Source organism: Rana temporaria, chromosome 3 (genome assembly GCF_905171775.1).
Source record: "Rana temporaria chromosome 3, aRanTem1.1, whole genome shotgun sequence".
Classification (NCBI taxonomy): domain Eukaryota; kingdom Metazoa; phylum Chordata; class Amphibia; order Anura; family Ranidae; genus Rana; species Rana temporaria.
In genome coordinates, this window is record NC_053491.1 from 198,441,421 (window position 1) to 198,458,619 (window position 17,199).

General features: G+C 40.9%; 1 protein-coding gene across 2 annotated transcripts in view; it reads left to right on the plus strand.

Annotated features, from left to right (window-relative positions):
- Nucleotides 1-1,424: 1,424 nt before the first annotated feature.
- Nucleotides 1,425-17,199, plus strand: part of HAL (histidine ammonia-lyase) — a 51,056-nt gene continuing 35,281 nt past the window's right edge. The window contains exons 1-7 of one of the 2 annotated variants that reach the window (XM_040344106.1): nt 1,425-1,502; nt 6,427-6,680; nt 7,191-7,251; nt 10,566-10,593; nt 15,049-15,123; nt 16,461-16,533; nt 16,626-16,692. In XM_040344106.1, the coding sequence (XP_040200040.1) occupies nt 1,495-1,502; nt 6,427-6,680; nt 7,191-7,251; nt 10,566-10,593; nt 15,049-15,123; nt 16,461-16,533; nt 16,626-16,692 (566 nt within the window). In that variant the 5' untranslated portion in view covers nt 1,425-1,494. Of the gene's footprint in view, nt 1,503-6,426; nt 6,681-7,189; nt 7,252-10,565; nt 10,594-15,035; nt 15,124-16,460; nt 16,534-16,625; nt 16,693-17,199 lie in introns of those variants that run through there. The other variant, XM_040344107.1, reaches the window with a different exon arrangement.

Below are 17,199 nucleotides of genomic sequence, written 5' to 3' on the forward strand. Positions count from 1 at the left end.
TCAGCAGTGACTCTGTGTCTGTGTGGGCAGCATCTGAAGGAACTGTCAGCGCGGCTCTCACACATAGCTCAGCCTCAGAGCCCTACTGACAGTTCTCTCGCCCACCACGGACTACTCCTCCTCTGCCAGCCATAGGTGTCCGTCTGCCCAGTGAGGTAAGGGGGGGAGCTGCGGGCCGCTGTCAGGATGTCCCTTCCTCCCCCTTTCTCATGTCAGGGCATGTCTGCAGCACGGGACAGGAGAGAAGAAAGCTTCCTGCTTGTTCTTCCCTCCCAATTGGCCACAGCGGAGCAGAAAAAAATAGTGGGGCATCATGGGAAATGTAGTCCCGGGGATAGGCTACAGTCATCAGCATGCACTCTGCTGGGGCCTGGGGGGAAAGAGAAAACCCGGAAAAAAGCATGTACTACAGGAGACATGGAAAAAGAAAGAGGACTGTGCTGGGGGAACTAATAGCCCCAGCACCACCAGATAGAGCCACGCTGTACCCGCACCACCAGAGAGAGCCATACTGTACCCGCACCACCAGAGCGCCATGCTGTACCTGCACCACCAGAGCACCATGCTGTACCCGCACCACCAGAGCGCCATGTTGTACCCGCACCACCAGAGAGAGCCATGCTGTACCTGCACCACCAGAGCACCATGCTGTACCCGCACCACATGAGAGCCATGCTGTACCCGCACCACCAGAGAGAGCCATGAGCGCCACGCTGTACCAGCACCACCAGAGAGCTCCAACCCCCCATGTTGAGGGCATGTGGCCTGGTATGGTCTAGGAGGGGGGGCACTCGTGGGGGATTCCCCTTAAGATCAATACCAGACTGAAGGGTCTGGTATCATCCTGGGGGAACCTCATGCGAATTTTTTTTTTAAATTTTAGCGGGGTTTCCCTTCAAGATTCTCCGCACTCGAGTCGCCCCGCAAGTCGGATCATAGAGGCCGCACCAGAAGTCGGATCAATATTTAAATCAATGGGCTCCCATAGGAAACCATTGATTTTGAATAGAGAAAGAAATTCCGAACGAGGCTTAACACAGCGTTAAGCCTTGTTAAATTGCATTTAACACCCTTTGCCGGCGTCTGACGTCTTTACAGCTCTAACGCTGGAGCTTCAGAACACACTGGTCCTTTTTTCAGCTTAAAAACGTCATGGTGGGCATGAGACCATAGGCTAACATGGAGAGCCATTTTTAAGGTGCAAAAAACGCTCATAAAAGTGGCTGTAAAAACGTCCGTGGGCATGAGGCCTAACAGTCATACAAGACCTCCATTCGCAGTATGTGTCACTAAGCATCACCAGAACACAGGCGCAGTGACACATTTGGTAGCAGCTAATACCAATGATCTGCTTGTTTTATGCCAAACATCATCAGTCTATTGAGCAATGACGTGGTTAAACTCCCTGTGAAGTAACAGCACCTGTTTTATTTGGTCTTCTAATCTAGCACAGAGTGTCAGATCTCAGCCCTATGAGAACAGCTGCTGTTTCCCATGCAACTGTAAGGAACTGTCACCTTTCATGTGGATGCCTATGCTTTCTTTTGTGAACATTTGGCCTCAGTGAATGTGTTGGTAGATTGTATTCTTGAATTTACTAGAATGAGTGCTAAAATTATTAGATGCTGCAGACTTGTTTTCTTTTTTTATAAGTCTTAAATTTGGCCACATACATTCAAGCATATTTAAAGTGCAATTATAATTCATAACCACCAAATCTCCTTAGTCATCTGGAATATAATTTGTAACTGGATTAATGTTGGTGATTTATTTATTCACAGCTCATCATTGAAAGACTCATTGTTTTTTTGTTTTTTTTGCTTGCTGCTAGTTTGCTTTAGGCCTCTTGTACACTGCAGCTTGAAAAAGCTCAGTTTTTTTTTAACTGAGCTAAAATACAGCACATTAATTGTAATGTACCTATGCACACAGAAACGTAAACCAGAGCCGTGCATTTTTCAGTAAAAATAAAATAGAAAAATCAGCATTTTTTGGTCAGTAATTTACACCTCATGCGTGCAAATGTCCATTTACATATTGTGCACAACAAAAAACGTGAGAATACGTTTTGTGAAAAAATTGCGTTAAAGCATGTGCAAAAAAAAAAAATCTGAAAAGGTAAATGCTCAAACAGGAGTATCGTGTACAAGAGGCCTTACAAAGTCAAACGTGTTTTTCGTTTTGTTTTGTTTTTGTTTTTCTGTTTGTTTCTTTAAACAGGATAAAGGAATCTCATTCCATTTGCTAATGGTGTCCAAAGCTGATTAACTAAACAGTGAGGAATGTGTAGTGTGTGTGTTACACCATTGATCGCAGACAGTAAATGCTCACCTGCTAGATTTCCTAAAGCCCTGTTCACAGGGGCCTCATCTTGTCAAAAAGCAGGAATGAGAGTCTTTTATCCTGTTAAAAAAAAAAAACACTTTGTAAGGCGTTTTGCACATTTACTTTTTCATACTTTCATACTGTTTTTAGTATGTATTTGCGTGTATTTTCGTGAATATGCGTTCACGCAATTTTTGCACAAGCATGTATGAAAACGTATTCTCACGATTTTGTTCTGCATTATACGTAAATGGACATTTACGCACATGAGGCTTAAATTACTGAAGAATGCGCGGCTCTTGTTTACGCTCGTGTGTGCATGGGTACATTACAATTAATGGGCTGTATTACAGCAAGCTTTTTCAAAGCACTTGTAAAGCTTTTAGCAAGATTCAGTATTCTTTGCGGAGGCTTGAAGTAAACTTAATTTCCAGTATTGGGATGTTGAAGAATAACTTAACCTTTAACAAAAAATTATACAGTCACATTTTTTTGCAGGTAAAACAAATGTGCATTTATTTTTTGTTTCTGGAGCCTCTAGCATTGCATCAGCGATGTGCCCATGCATCCTGTATGGATAAGCAGATACAATTTGACAGGAAGAAAGAATGAACTACCATGGCGCTGTGGAGTACTTAATTGAAAATTACAAGCTGACAGCCGCATAGGCTGCTGTACCCTGTAGTTTTCCATTTACAGAACACTGTGAAAGTGATACGGTCAGGTGGGTGAAGACCCACTCGGTCACGTTTTTTTTTTAAATTGTGACAGCTAGCGGGGATGGGAGGAGGGGATCCCCGCTAGCTGCCAGATAAGGGGGGGGGGATCCGTTCGGAACATGTGGCCCTAAACAGTTTTAAACACAATTATTTTTCAACTATAATTTCTTAAATCAGAAAAGTACCTTTATTACTCAGCCTCTCCAAATTCCTTTTTTGCATCCTTTTTTTTTTTTTTTTTTTATGCTGCTGTGATTCAACTTCCTTTTAGAGGATCGCTATGTACATTTATCATGGTCCCACTGTATTTAAAAACATAACTACCATCTCTTCCTTGCTCTTTAGGCCCCTTTCACACTTGTAAGACCTGAAAGTCACGCGACTTTAAGCAATGCCTGTCAGACAGATATGAATGGTACTCATTAGAAATCATGGGGTGCGACTTGTCATGCGACCTTGCAGTCCCAAGTCGCACAAGTGTGAAAGGGACCTTAGATGGACTGTGGGATTTGTAGTGTGCATACGAAAGCAACTAAAAAGCGCCGAAATGTTCTCACCCGAAACCGACCCATCCCTCGGCTCCGGGTGCAGGCGCCGGCATCTTAAGCAAGGGAATCAGGAAGTGAAGCTTTGTGGCTTCACTTCCTGGTTCCCTACTGCGCATGCGCGAGTTCACTGGTCCCTATTGCTTTCTGAGACCTGTGTGTCTCCTAGAAGACAGCGGGGGGGCGGAGGAGGGGCCGGACATGGCGTAGATCGCCACGGATACTTCGCTGGAAGTGGGACCTGTATTAGACAGGTATCTGCCCCCCCTTCCCTGAAAGGTGCCAAATGTGACATCGGAGGGGGGGAGGAACCGGATAAGCGGAAGTTCTATTTCTGGGTGGAACTCTGCTTTAAGGCTGGATTCACACTTGTGCAGTGCAAATTTCAGCTCTCTTATCTCTCTGCAGAGAGATAAGAGAACTGTTCAGCAGATCATCTTCGTTTTTAGCAGCAAATTTGGAGACCTGGGAGAGGGGAGGGGGAGGGGGGAAGTGTATTGAGGTGAATGAGAGAAATCCTGAAGAGAAATTAACACATCTGCGAATCAAATGCGTGCCCATAGAAGATAATGGGCCTGAATTCGCACCTGAGCTGCACCGCAATGCCTAGAAAAGGCACACGTTTTTTCGGCAATGCGCAGTGCGCACATATGTGAACCAGCCTCATTGAAATCAATGTATTTTATAATGTTATGCAAATTGGATGCGGTTTAAACCGCAACCAATTCGCATAGGTGTGAGCCCGGCCTCATAGTTTACCAGGCCATTAGGTAGTGGATGTGTATGGATTATTTTTGGAAAATAAGGATACCACTTAAAGGCTAAAGTCACTTTTTGAAAAATAAAATAATAAATGCACATCTTCTTGCAGGTAAAGAAAATGTGCGTTTATTCTCTTTTTTTACTTGGAGCCTGTAGATCAGCAGATCGCGGGTGCCATGCAGCACTTGACAGTGAATCTGTCTGCTCGTACCTCATACTGACTGGAAGAGAGAATTAACTACCAGAGCACTCAGCGCCATGGTAGTTTATTGAGACTACAAGCTGACAGTCGCAAAGGCTGTTGGTACTTGTAGTTTGCCGTTCACGGAACTGCCTGCACGGCTGTGTCCTCCTCTTTTTTTATAGTGACAGCGGATCCCCGTATGCGGTCACTACAGGGTGTGGGCAGCGGCTGTAGGAGTGGGAACACGTTACATGTTCCACTCTAAAAATTGCGACAGTCGGCACTCTCGTTAAAGAGGAACTTCACCCATGCCCATGAAAATCACTCTCGATATTGCCATTTATCTTTTATGGTTGTGCACACAGAGACAGCTTAGGAGCGAGCATGCACAAGTGCCCCCATAGCAAGTGGCTTTCTATGGGGGCACTTGGCAGGGTGGAGGGGCCAGGAGCACCGGGGGGGGACATGGGAAGAAGAGGATCGGGGCTGCTCTGTGTAAACCCATGTTTTTTTGCAAAAAATATGGATGTTATTTTAAAACAATCTGTGCATTTTACAATCATTTTAAGCCTTTAACACACAAACCAGTTCAATAGCTGTGACCTCATTACAGCAATATAAACTATTGTGTACATATATGGCAGTGGTCCCGAGGCCCGAGGGCCGGATGCGGCCCTTTGCTTGCCTTTATCCGGCCCTTGGGGCACTATCCCTCCCATTGATACGAGACCCTATGCTGCCATCTGACACCGACAATGAAGCACCATTTTTCCCACTAACACCACGAATGGGGCACTATTCCTCCCTATGATATCAACAATGGGACACTATTCCTCCAGCTAATTCCAGATGTTTACTCCCACTGATGCCAGGAAAATTTCCACTACCACTGGCCAAAGTCCGGCCCTCCAAGAGTCTGAAGGATAATAAACCGGCCCTTTGTTTAGAATGTTTGGAGAACCCTGATATATGGTAAAATAGTTCAGTGTAAGGCCTGGTTGACACATATGCATTTTGCAGTGCGTTTTCAGTTTTGCAGACGCACTACAGTCCATTTAACATGCTTTCCTATGGATCATGTTTACATTTGTGTGTTTTCAACTGGTTTTTGGAAAGGCTCAGGGGCTTTTTTTTTCCTGCAGCAGGTTTTTGGTTCTTATAGTCTTCAAAGGAAACGCAAAATAAAAAAAACAGTGCTTGTTTTTTGATGCATTTACGGTGCATTTTTGTTGGTTTTTCTTGCATGACAACAGACGCCTCCCCAAAACCCATCAAAAACGCATGTCAGAAAATGTAAAACGCATTGCATTCCCCATAACAATCAGCCAGATTGTATCTTCCCTATTATGGAGAAATAAGGAATCTGGGTTGCTATAGGCTATAACTATTTTGTAACACTAGTTAAATATAAATGTTTTCCTTACTAAACATAATGGAAATTATCTATAGCAGTATAAATATATCTCAGATTGTAATAAACCGTTTTCTGTTATTGAGTACTTTAATACATTTTCTTTGTATGTGAATGCTCACTGTACTAGATATGGTAAAACCAATGAAACTTTAATTTGTTAACAATTTGTTAACAAAACTGAGGTTTATAATGTATTAGTGTGATACTTATTTAGTGAAGGACATTCCTTTACTAGATATAAGCCAAAACTTTGACATTTTTATACTTTTTGAAGACAAAAGAGGGCGTGCCTTTTGGTCTGCTAGCAATTGGTCACTCTTCCTCAATCATTAACCTTAAAGGCAGGTGAGATATTTGGGATGATGCCACTAGCCTGTTTTCCTCCACTTAGGAAATGTCAGTGTAGGCTCTATAGACTGCTAAACTAACCCTAAGCTTCTTCATTTGGTACCAGCTTTAATAGTTGACTCTTTCTAGTGAAAATATGCCAAGATACACTGTACATGTACGGGGAGAATGGTTGGCAGTGCCTTGTAAGGACCCTAAACAAACCATCAGATGTCTGGGCAAGGAAGCTCTGAGAAGGTATATAAAGAATAAACCAGATAATGGAGGCTTTGATTCACTGGATAATGTCAAATTTTACCTCCGAAGATGTAAAGGACTGGGTTTACTAGACCTTGATGACACATTGGAAGATTGTCTGGAGGATAATGATTTTGTTGAAGTCGGTAAGTTTATTTTTTTTTTATTTTTTTTTGTGTGAGTTATGGTAAATTTTATACCTGTGTGTATTTGCCCTTGGTATATTCTGAAGATGGATTTGGTTTCATGATATTTAAAAAGGCTTCTCAACTTTGATTTCTGGTCACAGCATCTGTAGCATTCAAATCCGTATCATATTGTAATTTCTTCAATTTTGGCAATACAAAATGGTGCTATAGTTGACTTCAGTACATTAAATATGTATACTCTAATATAGTTGTAATACATTTAAAAAAAATGTTTTTGTTGTTTTGTTTATTTATAATATTTCCTTATTACTGCATGCAGCAAAATTAAATCCAAACCAAGATGTAAATCCAAATAGTTATCTGATCAATCCGTTGTGACGTTGGAAATGTTATTTTACAATCTGAAAACACTGTCGGAATTGCATGATTTGTTACCATGATGTGGGTATTGACTTATACATTTTTCTGCTTGCATTAATTGTTGATTGATCACTTTGTGTATTTAAGTTATGGAAGGAGATGTGATGTCCCCAGACTTCATACCATCTCAGCCAGAAGGTGTTCATTTGTATCCTTTAGTGAATTCGATATAGATATATACACCCTCCCCCCTTTTTTTTTTTTTGTGTGTGTTTGTGAATATTTAATCTGTATTTTCCGAAAACCTGGTAAATTAAAAAAAAAAAAAAAGCCCCTTGTACAAGTATAGGAATTTCAGACATCTATGCTGCAGGCCAACAGGCTTGGTCATCTGATCAAGCTGTAATTCTGCAACAGATAAAAGGCTAAAGGTCGTCATGCCCCAAAGCTAAAGGGTGTGACCTACATCTGTCTGGATTCCCCAACACCATTGAGTGGAATATTATTCATGAACCTGGCTAACATGTTTCAGTGGATGACTACATGTAAACATTTAGACCAAATATTTAGGAAATACATAATAATGGGCAATGAAGTTATTCTTCGGAAGTCTTCGGATTCCTCAGCTCTCCAACTGCAGGAACTTTTTTGCAAAGAGTGGGAAAAATTTGGAACCCCATATTTATATGTTGTCTTTATTCCCTTTTGGGAAGATTTCTTCTCGCATCATATTCTGTCTGGCACCCATCAAAGAGACATAAATGAAAGGAAAAGCACCCCAGTGGGGGAGGCAGACAGAATCCAACAAAGGGTCTAGCCTTCCCCTGCTCTGTTTAAAATAAAAAGATTGGGCCAGATCGACAAAGCAGTTACGCTGGCGTATTTATTAATACGCCGCGTAACTGCTAGGTTGCTCCGGCGTATCTTTGTTCTGTATCCACAAAACAAGATAAGCCTGAAGATGGGCTAGATCCAACTGGCGTACGTCTTAGTACGCCGTCGGATCTAAGGTGCATATTTAGGTGGCGCTTCCGTCGATTTCCGCGTCAAGTATGCAAATTTGCTAGATACGCGAATCCACAAACGTACGTCCGGCCGGCGCATTTTTTTTACAAAGTTTTCGTAAGGCTTTTTTCGGCTTAACGTTACCCCTGCTATATGAGGCGTAGCCAATGTTAAGTATGGACGTTGGGCCAGCGTCAAATTTTCCGTCGTTTGCGTAAAACGTTCGAATAAAGCTTTGCGTAGAATGACGTTCACGTCAAAAGCATTGGCTTGTTGCGGGTTAATTTGGAGTATGCGCACTGGGATACCCCCAAGGACGGCGCATGCGCCGTTCAGAAAAAACATAATTTACGTCGGGTCAAGATGTATTAACATAAAACACGCCCCCATCTCATCCATTTGAATTGCGCGCCCTTACGCCGACACAGTTACATTACGCCGCCATAACTTACGGCGCAAATTCTTTGTGGATACGGGAAATACACTACGTCGCCGTAACTTACAGCGTATCTGAGATGCACTACGCTGGACGTAAAGAAGCACCGCGGTATGTGGATCTGGCCCATTGTCTTGGGTTTTAAATAATTTAAAAATTCAGTTTAGAAATATGAATATCTGTTGGTGAAACTGCATTTTACTTCAAAGAAGAAAAGGCAAATGAGTAAAATCGTTTTTGTAGGATGAATGTGATATTGGTAATGGGGGGGGAAAATATATTATGCTGTTAAATTTGTTTAATGTATGGCAAATCTTGGGTGAATCAGGCATTGTGTTTTTCACATACCCCAACAAGCATGTTACTTTCCAGTTGAAATAACTTTATTCCACGATAAATTCAATTGTTATATTGCTTTTTATTTTGTTATATAAATATAATTAAAAAAATAAAATATATATATATATATATATATATATATATATATATATATATTTTATTTTTTATATGGGCCAGATCCACGAAGCAGTTACGCTGGCATATCTATTGATACGCCGCGTAACTGCTAGGTTGCTACTAGGGTTGTCCCGATACCACTTTTTTAGGACCGAGTACAAGTACCGATACTTTTTTTCAAGTAGTCGCCGATACCGAATACCGATACTTTTTTTTAATGTCATGTGACCGTTTTCAAACCACAATACAGACCAAAGATATTTTCTTTAGAATTATGAAGAACTGGTACATCATGGTTTGGGGCTGTTTTTTAGCATACGGTACTGGAAAACTACATATCATTGAAGGAGTGATCACTGTCAGTGCAGCTCATCGGTGCCAGTGCCCAAAAGTGCAGCTAGCCAGTGCCACCTATCAGTGCAGATCAGTGCCCATTAGTGCATCAGTGCAGGGAGGCAGCTTATTAGTGCATCTCATCAGTGCCACCTATCAGTGCCATCCATTTATGAGTGCCATTCAATCAATGCCAGTGCCACCTATCAGTGCCATCCAATGGTGCCATCCAATTTGTGTTCGATGTCACAAAAAAAAAAAAAAAAAAAAAGTATTCTATTTTGGTATCGGGAGTATTTGCGCGAGTACGAGTACTAGCACAAATACTCGGTATCGGTCCCGATACCGATACTGGTATCGGTATCTGGACAAACCTAGTTGCTACGCCTGAAGCTGGGCTAGATCCGACTGGCGTACGTCTTAGTACGCCGTCGGATCTAAGGTGCATATTTACGCTGGCCGCTAGGTGGCGCTTCCGTCAATTTCCGCGTTGAGTATGCAAATTAGCTAGATACGCGAATCCACAAATGTACATCCGGCCGGCGCATTTTTTTACGTTGTTTCTGTAAGGCTTTTTTCGTCGTAACGTTACCCCTGCTATATGAGGCGTAGCCAATGATAAGTATGGACGTCGGGCCAGGGTAAAATTTTCCGTTTGTGTACGTCGTTTGCGTAAAACGTTCGCGAATAAGGCTTTGCATAGCATGACATTCACGTCGAAAGCATTGGCTTGTTGCGGGTTAATTTGGAGCATGCGCACTGGGATACCCCCACAGTTACATTACGCCACCATAACTTACGACGCAAATTCTTTGTGGATACGGGAAATACACTACGTCGCCGTAACTTACAGCGTATCTGAGATGCACTACGCTGGACGTAAAGAAGCACCGCGGTATGTGGATCTGGCCCATTGTCTTGGGTTTTAAAAAATTAAAAAATCCAGTTTAGAAAGATGAATATCTGTTGGTGAAACTGCATTTTACTTCAAAGAAGAAAAGGCAAATGAGTAAAATCGTTTTTGTAGGATGAATGTGATATTGATAATGGGGGAAAATATGTTATGCTGTTAAATTTGTTTAATGTATGGCAACTCTTGGGTGAATCAGGCATTGTGTTTTTCACATACCCCAACAAGCATGTTACTTTCCAGTTGAAATAACTTTATTCCACGATAAATTCAATTGTTATATTGCTTTTTATTTTGATATATATTTAATAATATATATATTGTGTGTAATGTAATATAATATACATTTTGTCAGTAATAACCTTCTTTAACAAATACACAGATATAGCAAATATAAAGAACCAGTAAAGGTGAGTGTTTTTCCTGATTTGTAATGAATATAATAATCAGACTGGATAGAGAGCTTGTATGACTTTGTAAAATGTACATGCAGTCTTAAAATATAAGGGAAAATATTACACGTTAATATGGGAGGTAAAGTATTTAGGGAACAAGGTATTTAAAAATATTTCAGCATAGACACTTGCATCTTTAGAGTTAGACCTCATGCACACTGGACATTTAGCCCCAATGCAGGATACTCTGGCATTTAGTTGTGGGTGGATGATGGTACAGCTCAGTGCACTGTCCAGACGCAGTAGCAGTCAGCATCTTAGACTTTAGGAGGCTGCTGGCAGCGGAAGTTGGTGGTGCACTAAGCTGTACTCATTTTTTAGGGCAGTATGCACCAAGGGACCGAGACAAGGGGTAGGCAGGAGGGGGTGGGGTGCCACAAGGAGATTGGGGGAGGAGATTTGTGTTGGCAGGTGGAATTTGAGGGCCGCAGGGGGTAGGCGTTTTAAGAGGGGAAATTTGAGGGGGAGGGGGTGCTAAGAGTGTTGATTTAGGGGGATTTGTGTTGAGAGGGGGAAGAAGATTTGTGCTAGAAAGGGGGTTTGGGGGAATTTGTGCTGGGAGGGGGAAATTTAAGTGGGGGGAGGGGTAGAAAATGTGTACTGGAACAGATTTATGCTGGGAGGAGAGAGATTTAAGTTTAGGTGTAAGCATGCAGATTGGTGCTCAGTGGTGCTCCTTGGACTTGGTGCACCATATAGTCACAGCAGCCGCCAGCCAGGCTGTCGCCTGTGTGTCTTCCACCTGTGTCTCATGCATTGCGGCTAAATGCCCAGTGTGCATGAGGCCTTGGAGCTTAACCGGTAATATTATGCAAATAAAGCAATGAACTACTTACATAAACTATAACTCGACCATATCTCCTTTCTGTGACATTGCAGGGTACAAAATATACATAGGGTCTAAGTTACTAAAGTATAGTGTAATGAGGATTTGGGAAGGGAGGAACTGCCGCTCCAGGTGAGTGCAATCAGTGTCCTCTCAGAAACGTGGGTGCCGGCAATGCACGAGGCAAAACTTGAAGAGAAAATATGGACGGCTTCACACCACAAAAACCTTGAAAAGGTAGCTTTTAATGGTAAACAAACGGAATAAGGCACTACAAAGCACAGCAAGCAGTGGGGTGTATAGCTGACGCGTTTCACACTGGCTTATCAGTGCTTAGTCATAGCTAATACTAAGAGCTTTAAAAGCTACCTTTTCAAGGTTTTTGTGGTGTGCGGCCGTCCATATTTTCTCCATGTAATGAGGTTTTGCTGCAGTGAAAATTGGCGTAAACATTTGCATTTTAAACGCATGATTTACATGAAGAAGATGATCTTTGTCCACCTACACATGACTGGATGTTTAAAGTACAGCCAAAGCACTTCACCTCACTTTCTGCTATAGTATATAAAGCCCAAGATTATCTAATTTTTATTACACCTCTCATTTTGGTAAATGAGACCCTTGGGCTTCTGCCACATTTATGCTTCTGCGTGAACATAATGGTCCAGATATACAAACTTATCAGGCTTTCAGCCTTCACTTTTACTACAGTAAGTTATCTACAAACTTGATAAGATGACCACATGGTCTCTTCAGTAATTGACCTCATATATTCTGTCTCATTGGGACAGTTGAAATAAAGTGGGGGGGGCTTTTGCTTTTACTTTTTCCTGATTATTTTCCGATGGCCTTATAGCTCTGGATGTATGTCATGTAAATGCATATATGATGTGTAAATTATAACAGTCACTGTTTGGAGCTAATCTGGCCATACTTATGTTTTAAAGTGTGCTTAAAGTCACTGGTGGTTATAATAATATTTTATTTTGTAGTTCTTCACTTATGCAAATATTTTGGTTTGAAACCATTATTTATTTGAGGGGTGTCTTTGTATACGAAGGGAAAAAAAATGCATTATTGAAAAAAATGTATGCAATCCATAGCTAAACATAATGGTGCCGCAGCTCATGTATGATCGGTTGATGCAATAGAGCCTCCAAATTTTTTAGCTAGTCACATTTTCTGCTGTGTAATCCATAATCTGGACCACTAGGAGAGCTGGGTTTGCCTGTGACATGAACTGTGTAGGCAGATTTTTAATTGGGATATAAAAAGCACTTGTTGGTCATGTAACCAGTTATAGCGCTACCCCGTAGGAGACACTGATTTAACTGACTTTCTCCAAACTGTGCAGAGGTTACCATTCACACAGGCAACAGTCCATTCACTCTGGCTCCATTAACTACCAGCCGCCATCATTATACATTGCTACTTTGACGTTAAATACCATTGTTATGGCAGCAGCTAGCTGCCATAACCCTGGTATTGTTTTAAACAGCAGACTGTCCTCTTTCAGATAGAAGTGGTCTCTGATTCGCCGTAAGATCACTTTTATCGTGGAAGTATTTTTTTTTTTCAAATTACATTACATTTTTAATATGAGATCTGAGGTCTTTTTGACTTTGGAAAGAATACTCCAATCACATGCAAGGAAAATAAAAAAAATGCATTTTTGTTTGTTCATGATTGGATGATAGAAACCAGCAGAGAGTCCCCTAATTTCAGAGCTTTCCCTCATATTACAGTATATTTTTCCTTTAGTAAATCAACCTCCCATGTATAAGGATATGGTCATAAAGTGCTCAAAACATATAGGTGTCTGGATCCAGGAATCTTCTAGTGACCAGCCCAACTCAAGTACCCCAACCCAGGCAGACCAATGACACGTGGAGTAAAAATAACTTTTTAGTACTCGGGTTTATTAAGGTCACATAAATGGACACTCTCACATGGTTAAAAAGAGACGTCTAAACACACTGTTATTACCATCCAGTCAGCCACAGTCTCAATCCACAATCTGGCTTCCTGTATTGGTGTCACATCTACCAACGCGATTCGTCATATCAGGTGTCATATATTATAAAGTCTACATTTTAGCTTCACTGTTGCCGAAAAATGTTAAAAAAAAAATGTGTAGGGTACATTTTCCTTTGACCCACTACTACTAGTCAGCATTTGAGGGGCAATTTGCATAAGCATCTATAAGTGCCTGTAATGAAATCCAGCTGATTGTTTTTTTGGATTTGGTTTCATGCCTAAGGGCAGCATATGACCTTTGACATCCCACAGCCAAATAATTGCTAATCAATAGAACTGATTGTCTAAAATGGATGTTAATGGTTAACTGTTATGGTCCATACAAGAAATGGCTGTCATTTTGAATCGATTGCATTAAAATGCTTGTTTAGCTTAACATAGATGAAGAAGGCAGCACAAGCATTGTTTGAAGATGACTTTAGGATGTATTTTATTAAATCTGGAGCAGCTGTTCATGGCAAATAGCTTCCATTTTGAGTTTGTTTAGTTAGGGCCAATTCACACATACGTCAGGTAGTGACGTACGTTTTACAGACGTTTCCTATGTGTCCCATTCACATTGCAATGCAGCCTAGAGCTGTGCTAAAATGCAGACCTGCTGCATTTTAACGCAGTGCACTAGCCCGAATAATGCAATGTCAGGCAGCGCAACGCCCAACATTGCAGTGAATGAAGTGTACGATTTGCACACTTCAAATAAAGCTGGTACAAAACAAAAACAGAAAAAAGGTGCTGTGTGCTAAATCGTGCACCACACTGTCCCCTAGTAAGCTGGCTATGCACAGTGGCCAGAGCACTGAATTGCTCTGCGATTTTTATTTTTTCTGACCAAGCAGTGTGAATTTGTAGTTTAAAGCGGAGTTCCACCCAATATGGAACGTCCGCTTTTCGGAATCCTCCCCCAGGGGGGAGTGGGGAGTAGATACCTGTCTATGCCTGGAAGTGGGAGCAAATACCTGTATTAGGGTGCTGCGGGCTCCGCAGCAATCTATGCCATGTAATGCCCCTCCCCCCCCCCCCCGTCTTCTGGGAGACACGCAGGGACCAGTAAGGACGTGCAGCACGTCTCACGCATGCGCAGTAGGGAACAAGGCTGTAAAGCCGCAATGCTTCACTTCCTGATTCCCTTACCGAAGATGGTGGCGCCTTCACCCAAGAGCCGAAAGAACGGGTCGGCTTCGGGTGAGGACATTGCGGGCGCCCTGGACAGGTAAGTGTCCATATTTTAAGTCAGCAGCTGCAGTATTTGCAGCTACCGACTTAAAAAAAAAAATCAGCGGAACTCTGCTTTAAGTTTTTTGAAAATGAAAGACTGAATTTGCTTACCATGCACAGCTGTTCCAGATTCTTGCTGCTCAAATTCCCCCTCATTATTTTGAAAATTTAATAAAACCACTGACACAAAATGCTTTGTGAAATAGTAGTATTGTAGTAATCATCAGTTTTCTTCTATTTGATGTTTGCCTTAACTGATTACATTGTTTAGTGTATTGTCTGTCTGTTTGCATCCATTAACATTTTCTGAAACTAACAGTCTTTTTGTGCAGTATATTAGTATAGATGGAGAAAGCCTGAGAACAGAGGATTTGCTTAACCTTGGAAAAGGACTCTATAAAATAAGGGTAACTATTTTGTTTTACTTTTCTAAAATGTAGAAATTTACTTTTTTTTTTTTCTTATATCTACGCTAGGTGGAATAAATCCACTCAAAACAATACTACCTACATATATTTATGAATTTAATGCTCTCCCAATCATGATACCCAGATTTTCTTCAAAAGAGTAAACTTGCTATTCACAAAATGTATTTAGAGAAACAAACCACCTAGAATTAGCCCTAGCAATGCCCGAACTAATTGTATTATGAAGCTGTTCAACTTAACAGAATAATTAAAAAAGTCAGTACCAAATAATATAAAAAATGTTGGACTTTCTTTTGAAAAGGACACACTTTTACACATTCTATAGTCAACAAATACAAGAAGGAAAAAACTGCACTCAAGTCGCATCAAAGTAGTGCCGGAACCTTTGTGCCTGAAGTCACAGGTTGGAGTAAAGCCTTGTACACACGATCGGATTTTTCCGACAACAAATGTGTGATGGTAGGGTTTTGTCGGATAATCCGACCACTTGTACGCTCCATCGGACAATTGTTGTCGGAATTTCCACCAACAAATGTTTTATAGCATGCTTTCAAATTTTCGGACAACAAATGTGTCTTGTCAGATTATCTGATCGTATGTACACAAGTCCATCTGGAAAAAAATCCAAAGTACAAACACGCATGCTCCGAACCAATGCTAACCATAAGACAACATTAGCAGAAGTTGCCCGAAGGGTGATGCTAAAGAGATGAAAAACCACATAGTTTTGTGTGTGTTGGCTGAAAAAGTTCTGCCGTCTGTATGCAGAACAAGTTCACGGCCAACCCCCTTGGCACAAAATTCCACGGATTTGTCTGATGGAAATCCGATCGTATGTACGAGAGCTAGGGTAATCGGTAATCGTTAGCATTAACGGTAATTGTTAGGGTTAGGACACATAAAGGTTCCTGAAACTACTTTGGTGCAACTTGAGTGCCAGAGAGTGTAAAGTTGCATCAAAGTCGGACTTGATGAAGAGAAACGTAATACTTTCCTATTAGCCCAAAACAAAACAGGGTTTTGGGTCCATTGTATTCTATTACACAGAAAATGCGATCTTCTGGGGGAAGTCCCTGACCTTTTCCATAAAAACGCACAGATGGGAACTAGATTCACAGGAAACCATGTTAAATCATGCTAAAAACACAAGTGTCAACCAAGGGTAAAACAGACCAAAGGGAAGGGAAAAAAAAGTCCATTGTTCTGGTTTACAGAAAAACTCTTGTATGTAAATCACAATTAAAAAAATGCCGAAAGATGAGTTCTCCTTCCATATTTCAAATTATCTAATTAAACATGTCTGTGTTCTTTACAAGCTTACTCCTGATGCTGAGCAAAGGGTGATGCAGTCAAGGCTTCTCATTGAAAGCATTGTGCAGGAGAAGAAAGGTAAACCATTATTACAAAGGATGTATAGGGGTAGTTGATTGTCATATTGGAATGTAAAGCCCCTTACCTAAGCTGTGTTCAATTCATTGCAGTTGTTTATGGAATCACTACTGGATTTGGAAAGTTTGCTCGCACAGTAATCCCTGTAAGTCAACTCAAGTAAGTAACAAACATGCCCGGTATTTATGTGTACAAACTTTAATAATGGACTATATTACCAATGTTTTGGACCAGGGTGGTGCTGTGGACATATCTTGATTTCCACAAAGCTTTTGTTTTAAATCTTATTTTATTAAAAAAAATAAACTTTTATAGACGACAAAATTCACTTTTTTTATAACGTATAAAAAAAAAAAAAGAAAAAAAAATCCCTATACCAATGTTTGAAATGTATATCTCCTGTGATTCAAGGGTATACTGTATATTCCTCAACTAATGTACAATAAAGTACCTATTTAACTTTTTAGATGGATCAAAAGCTTTAATTGGGTTTTAGTTAATTCTGCTTTTTTGTTTTTGGGATCACCTCTTTAAGTACAGTATCTCACAAAAGTGAGTACACTCTCTCACATTTTTGTAAATATTTTATTCTATCTTTTCATGTGACAACACTGAAGAAATTACACTTTCCTACAATGTAAAGTAGTGAGTGTGCAGCTTGTATAA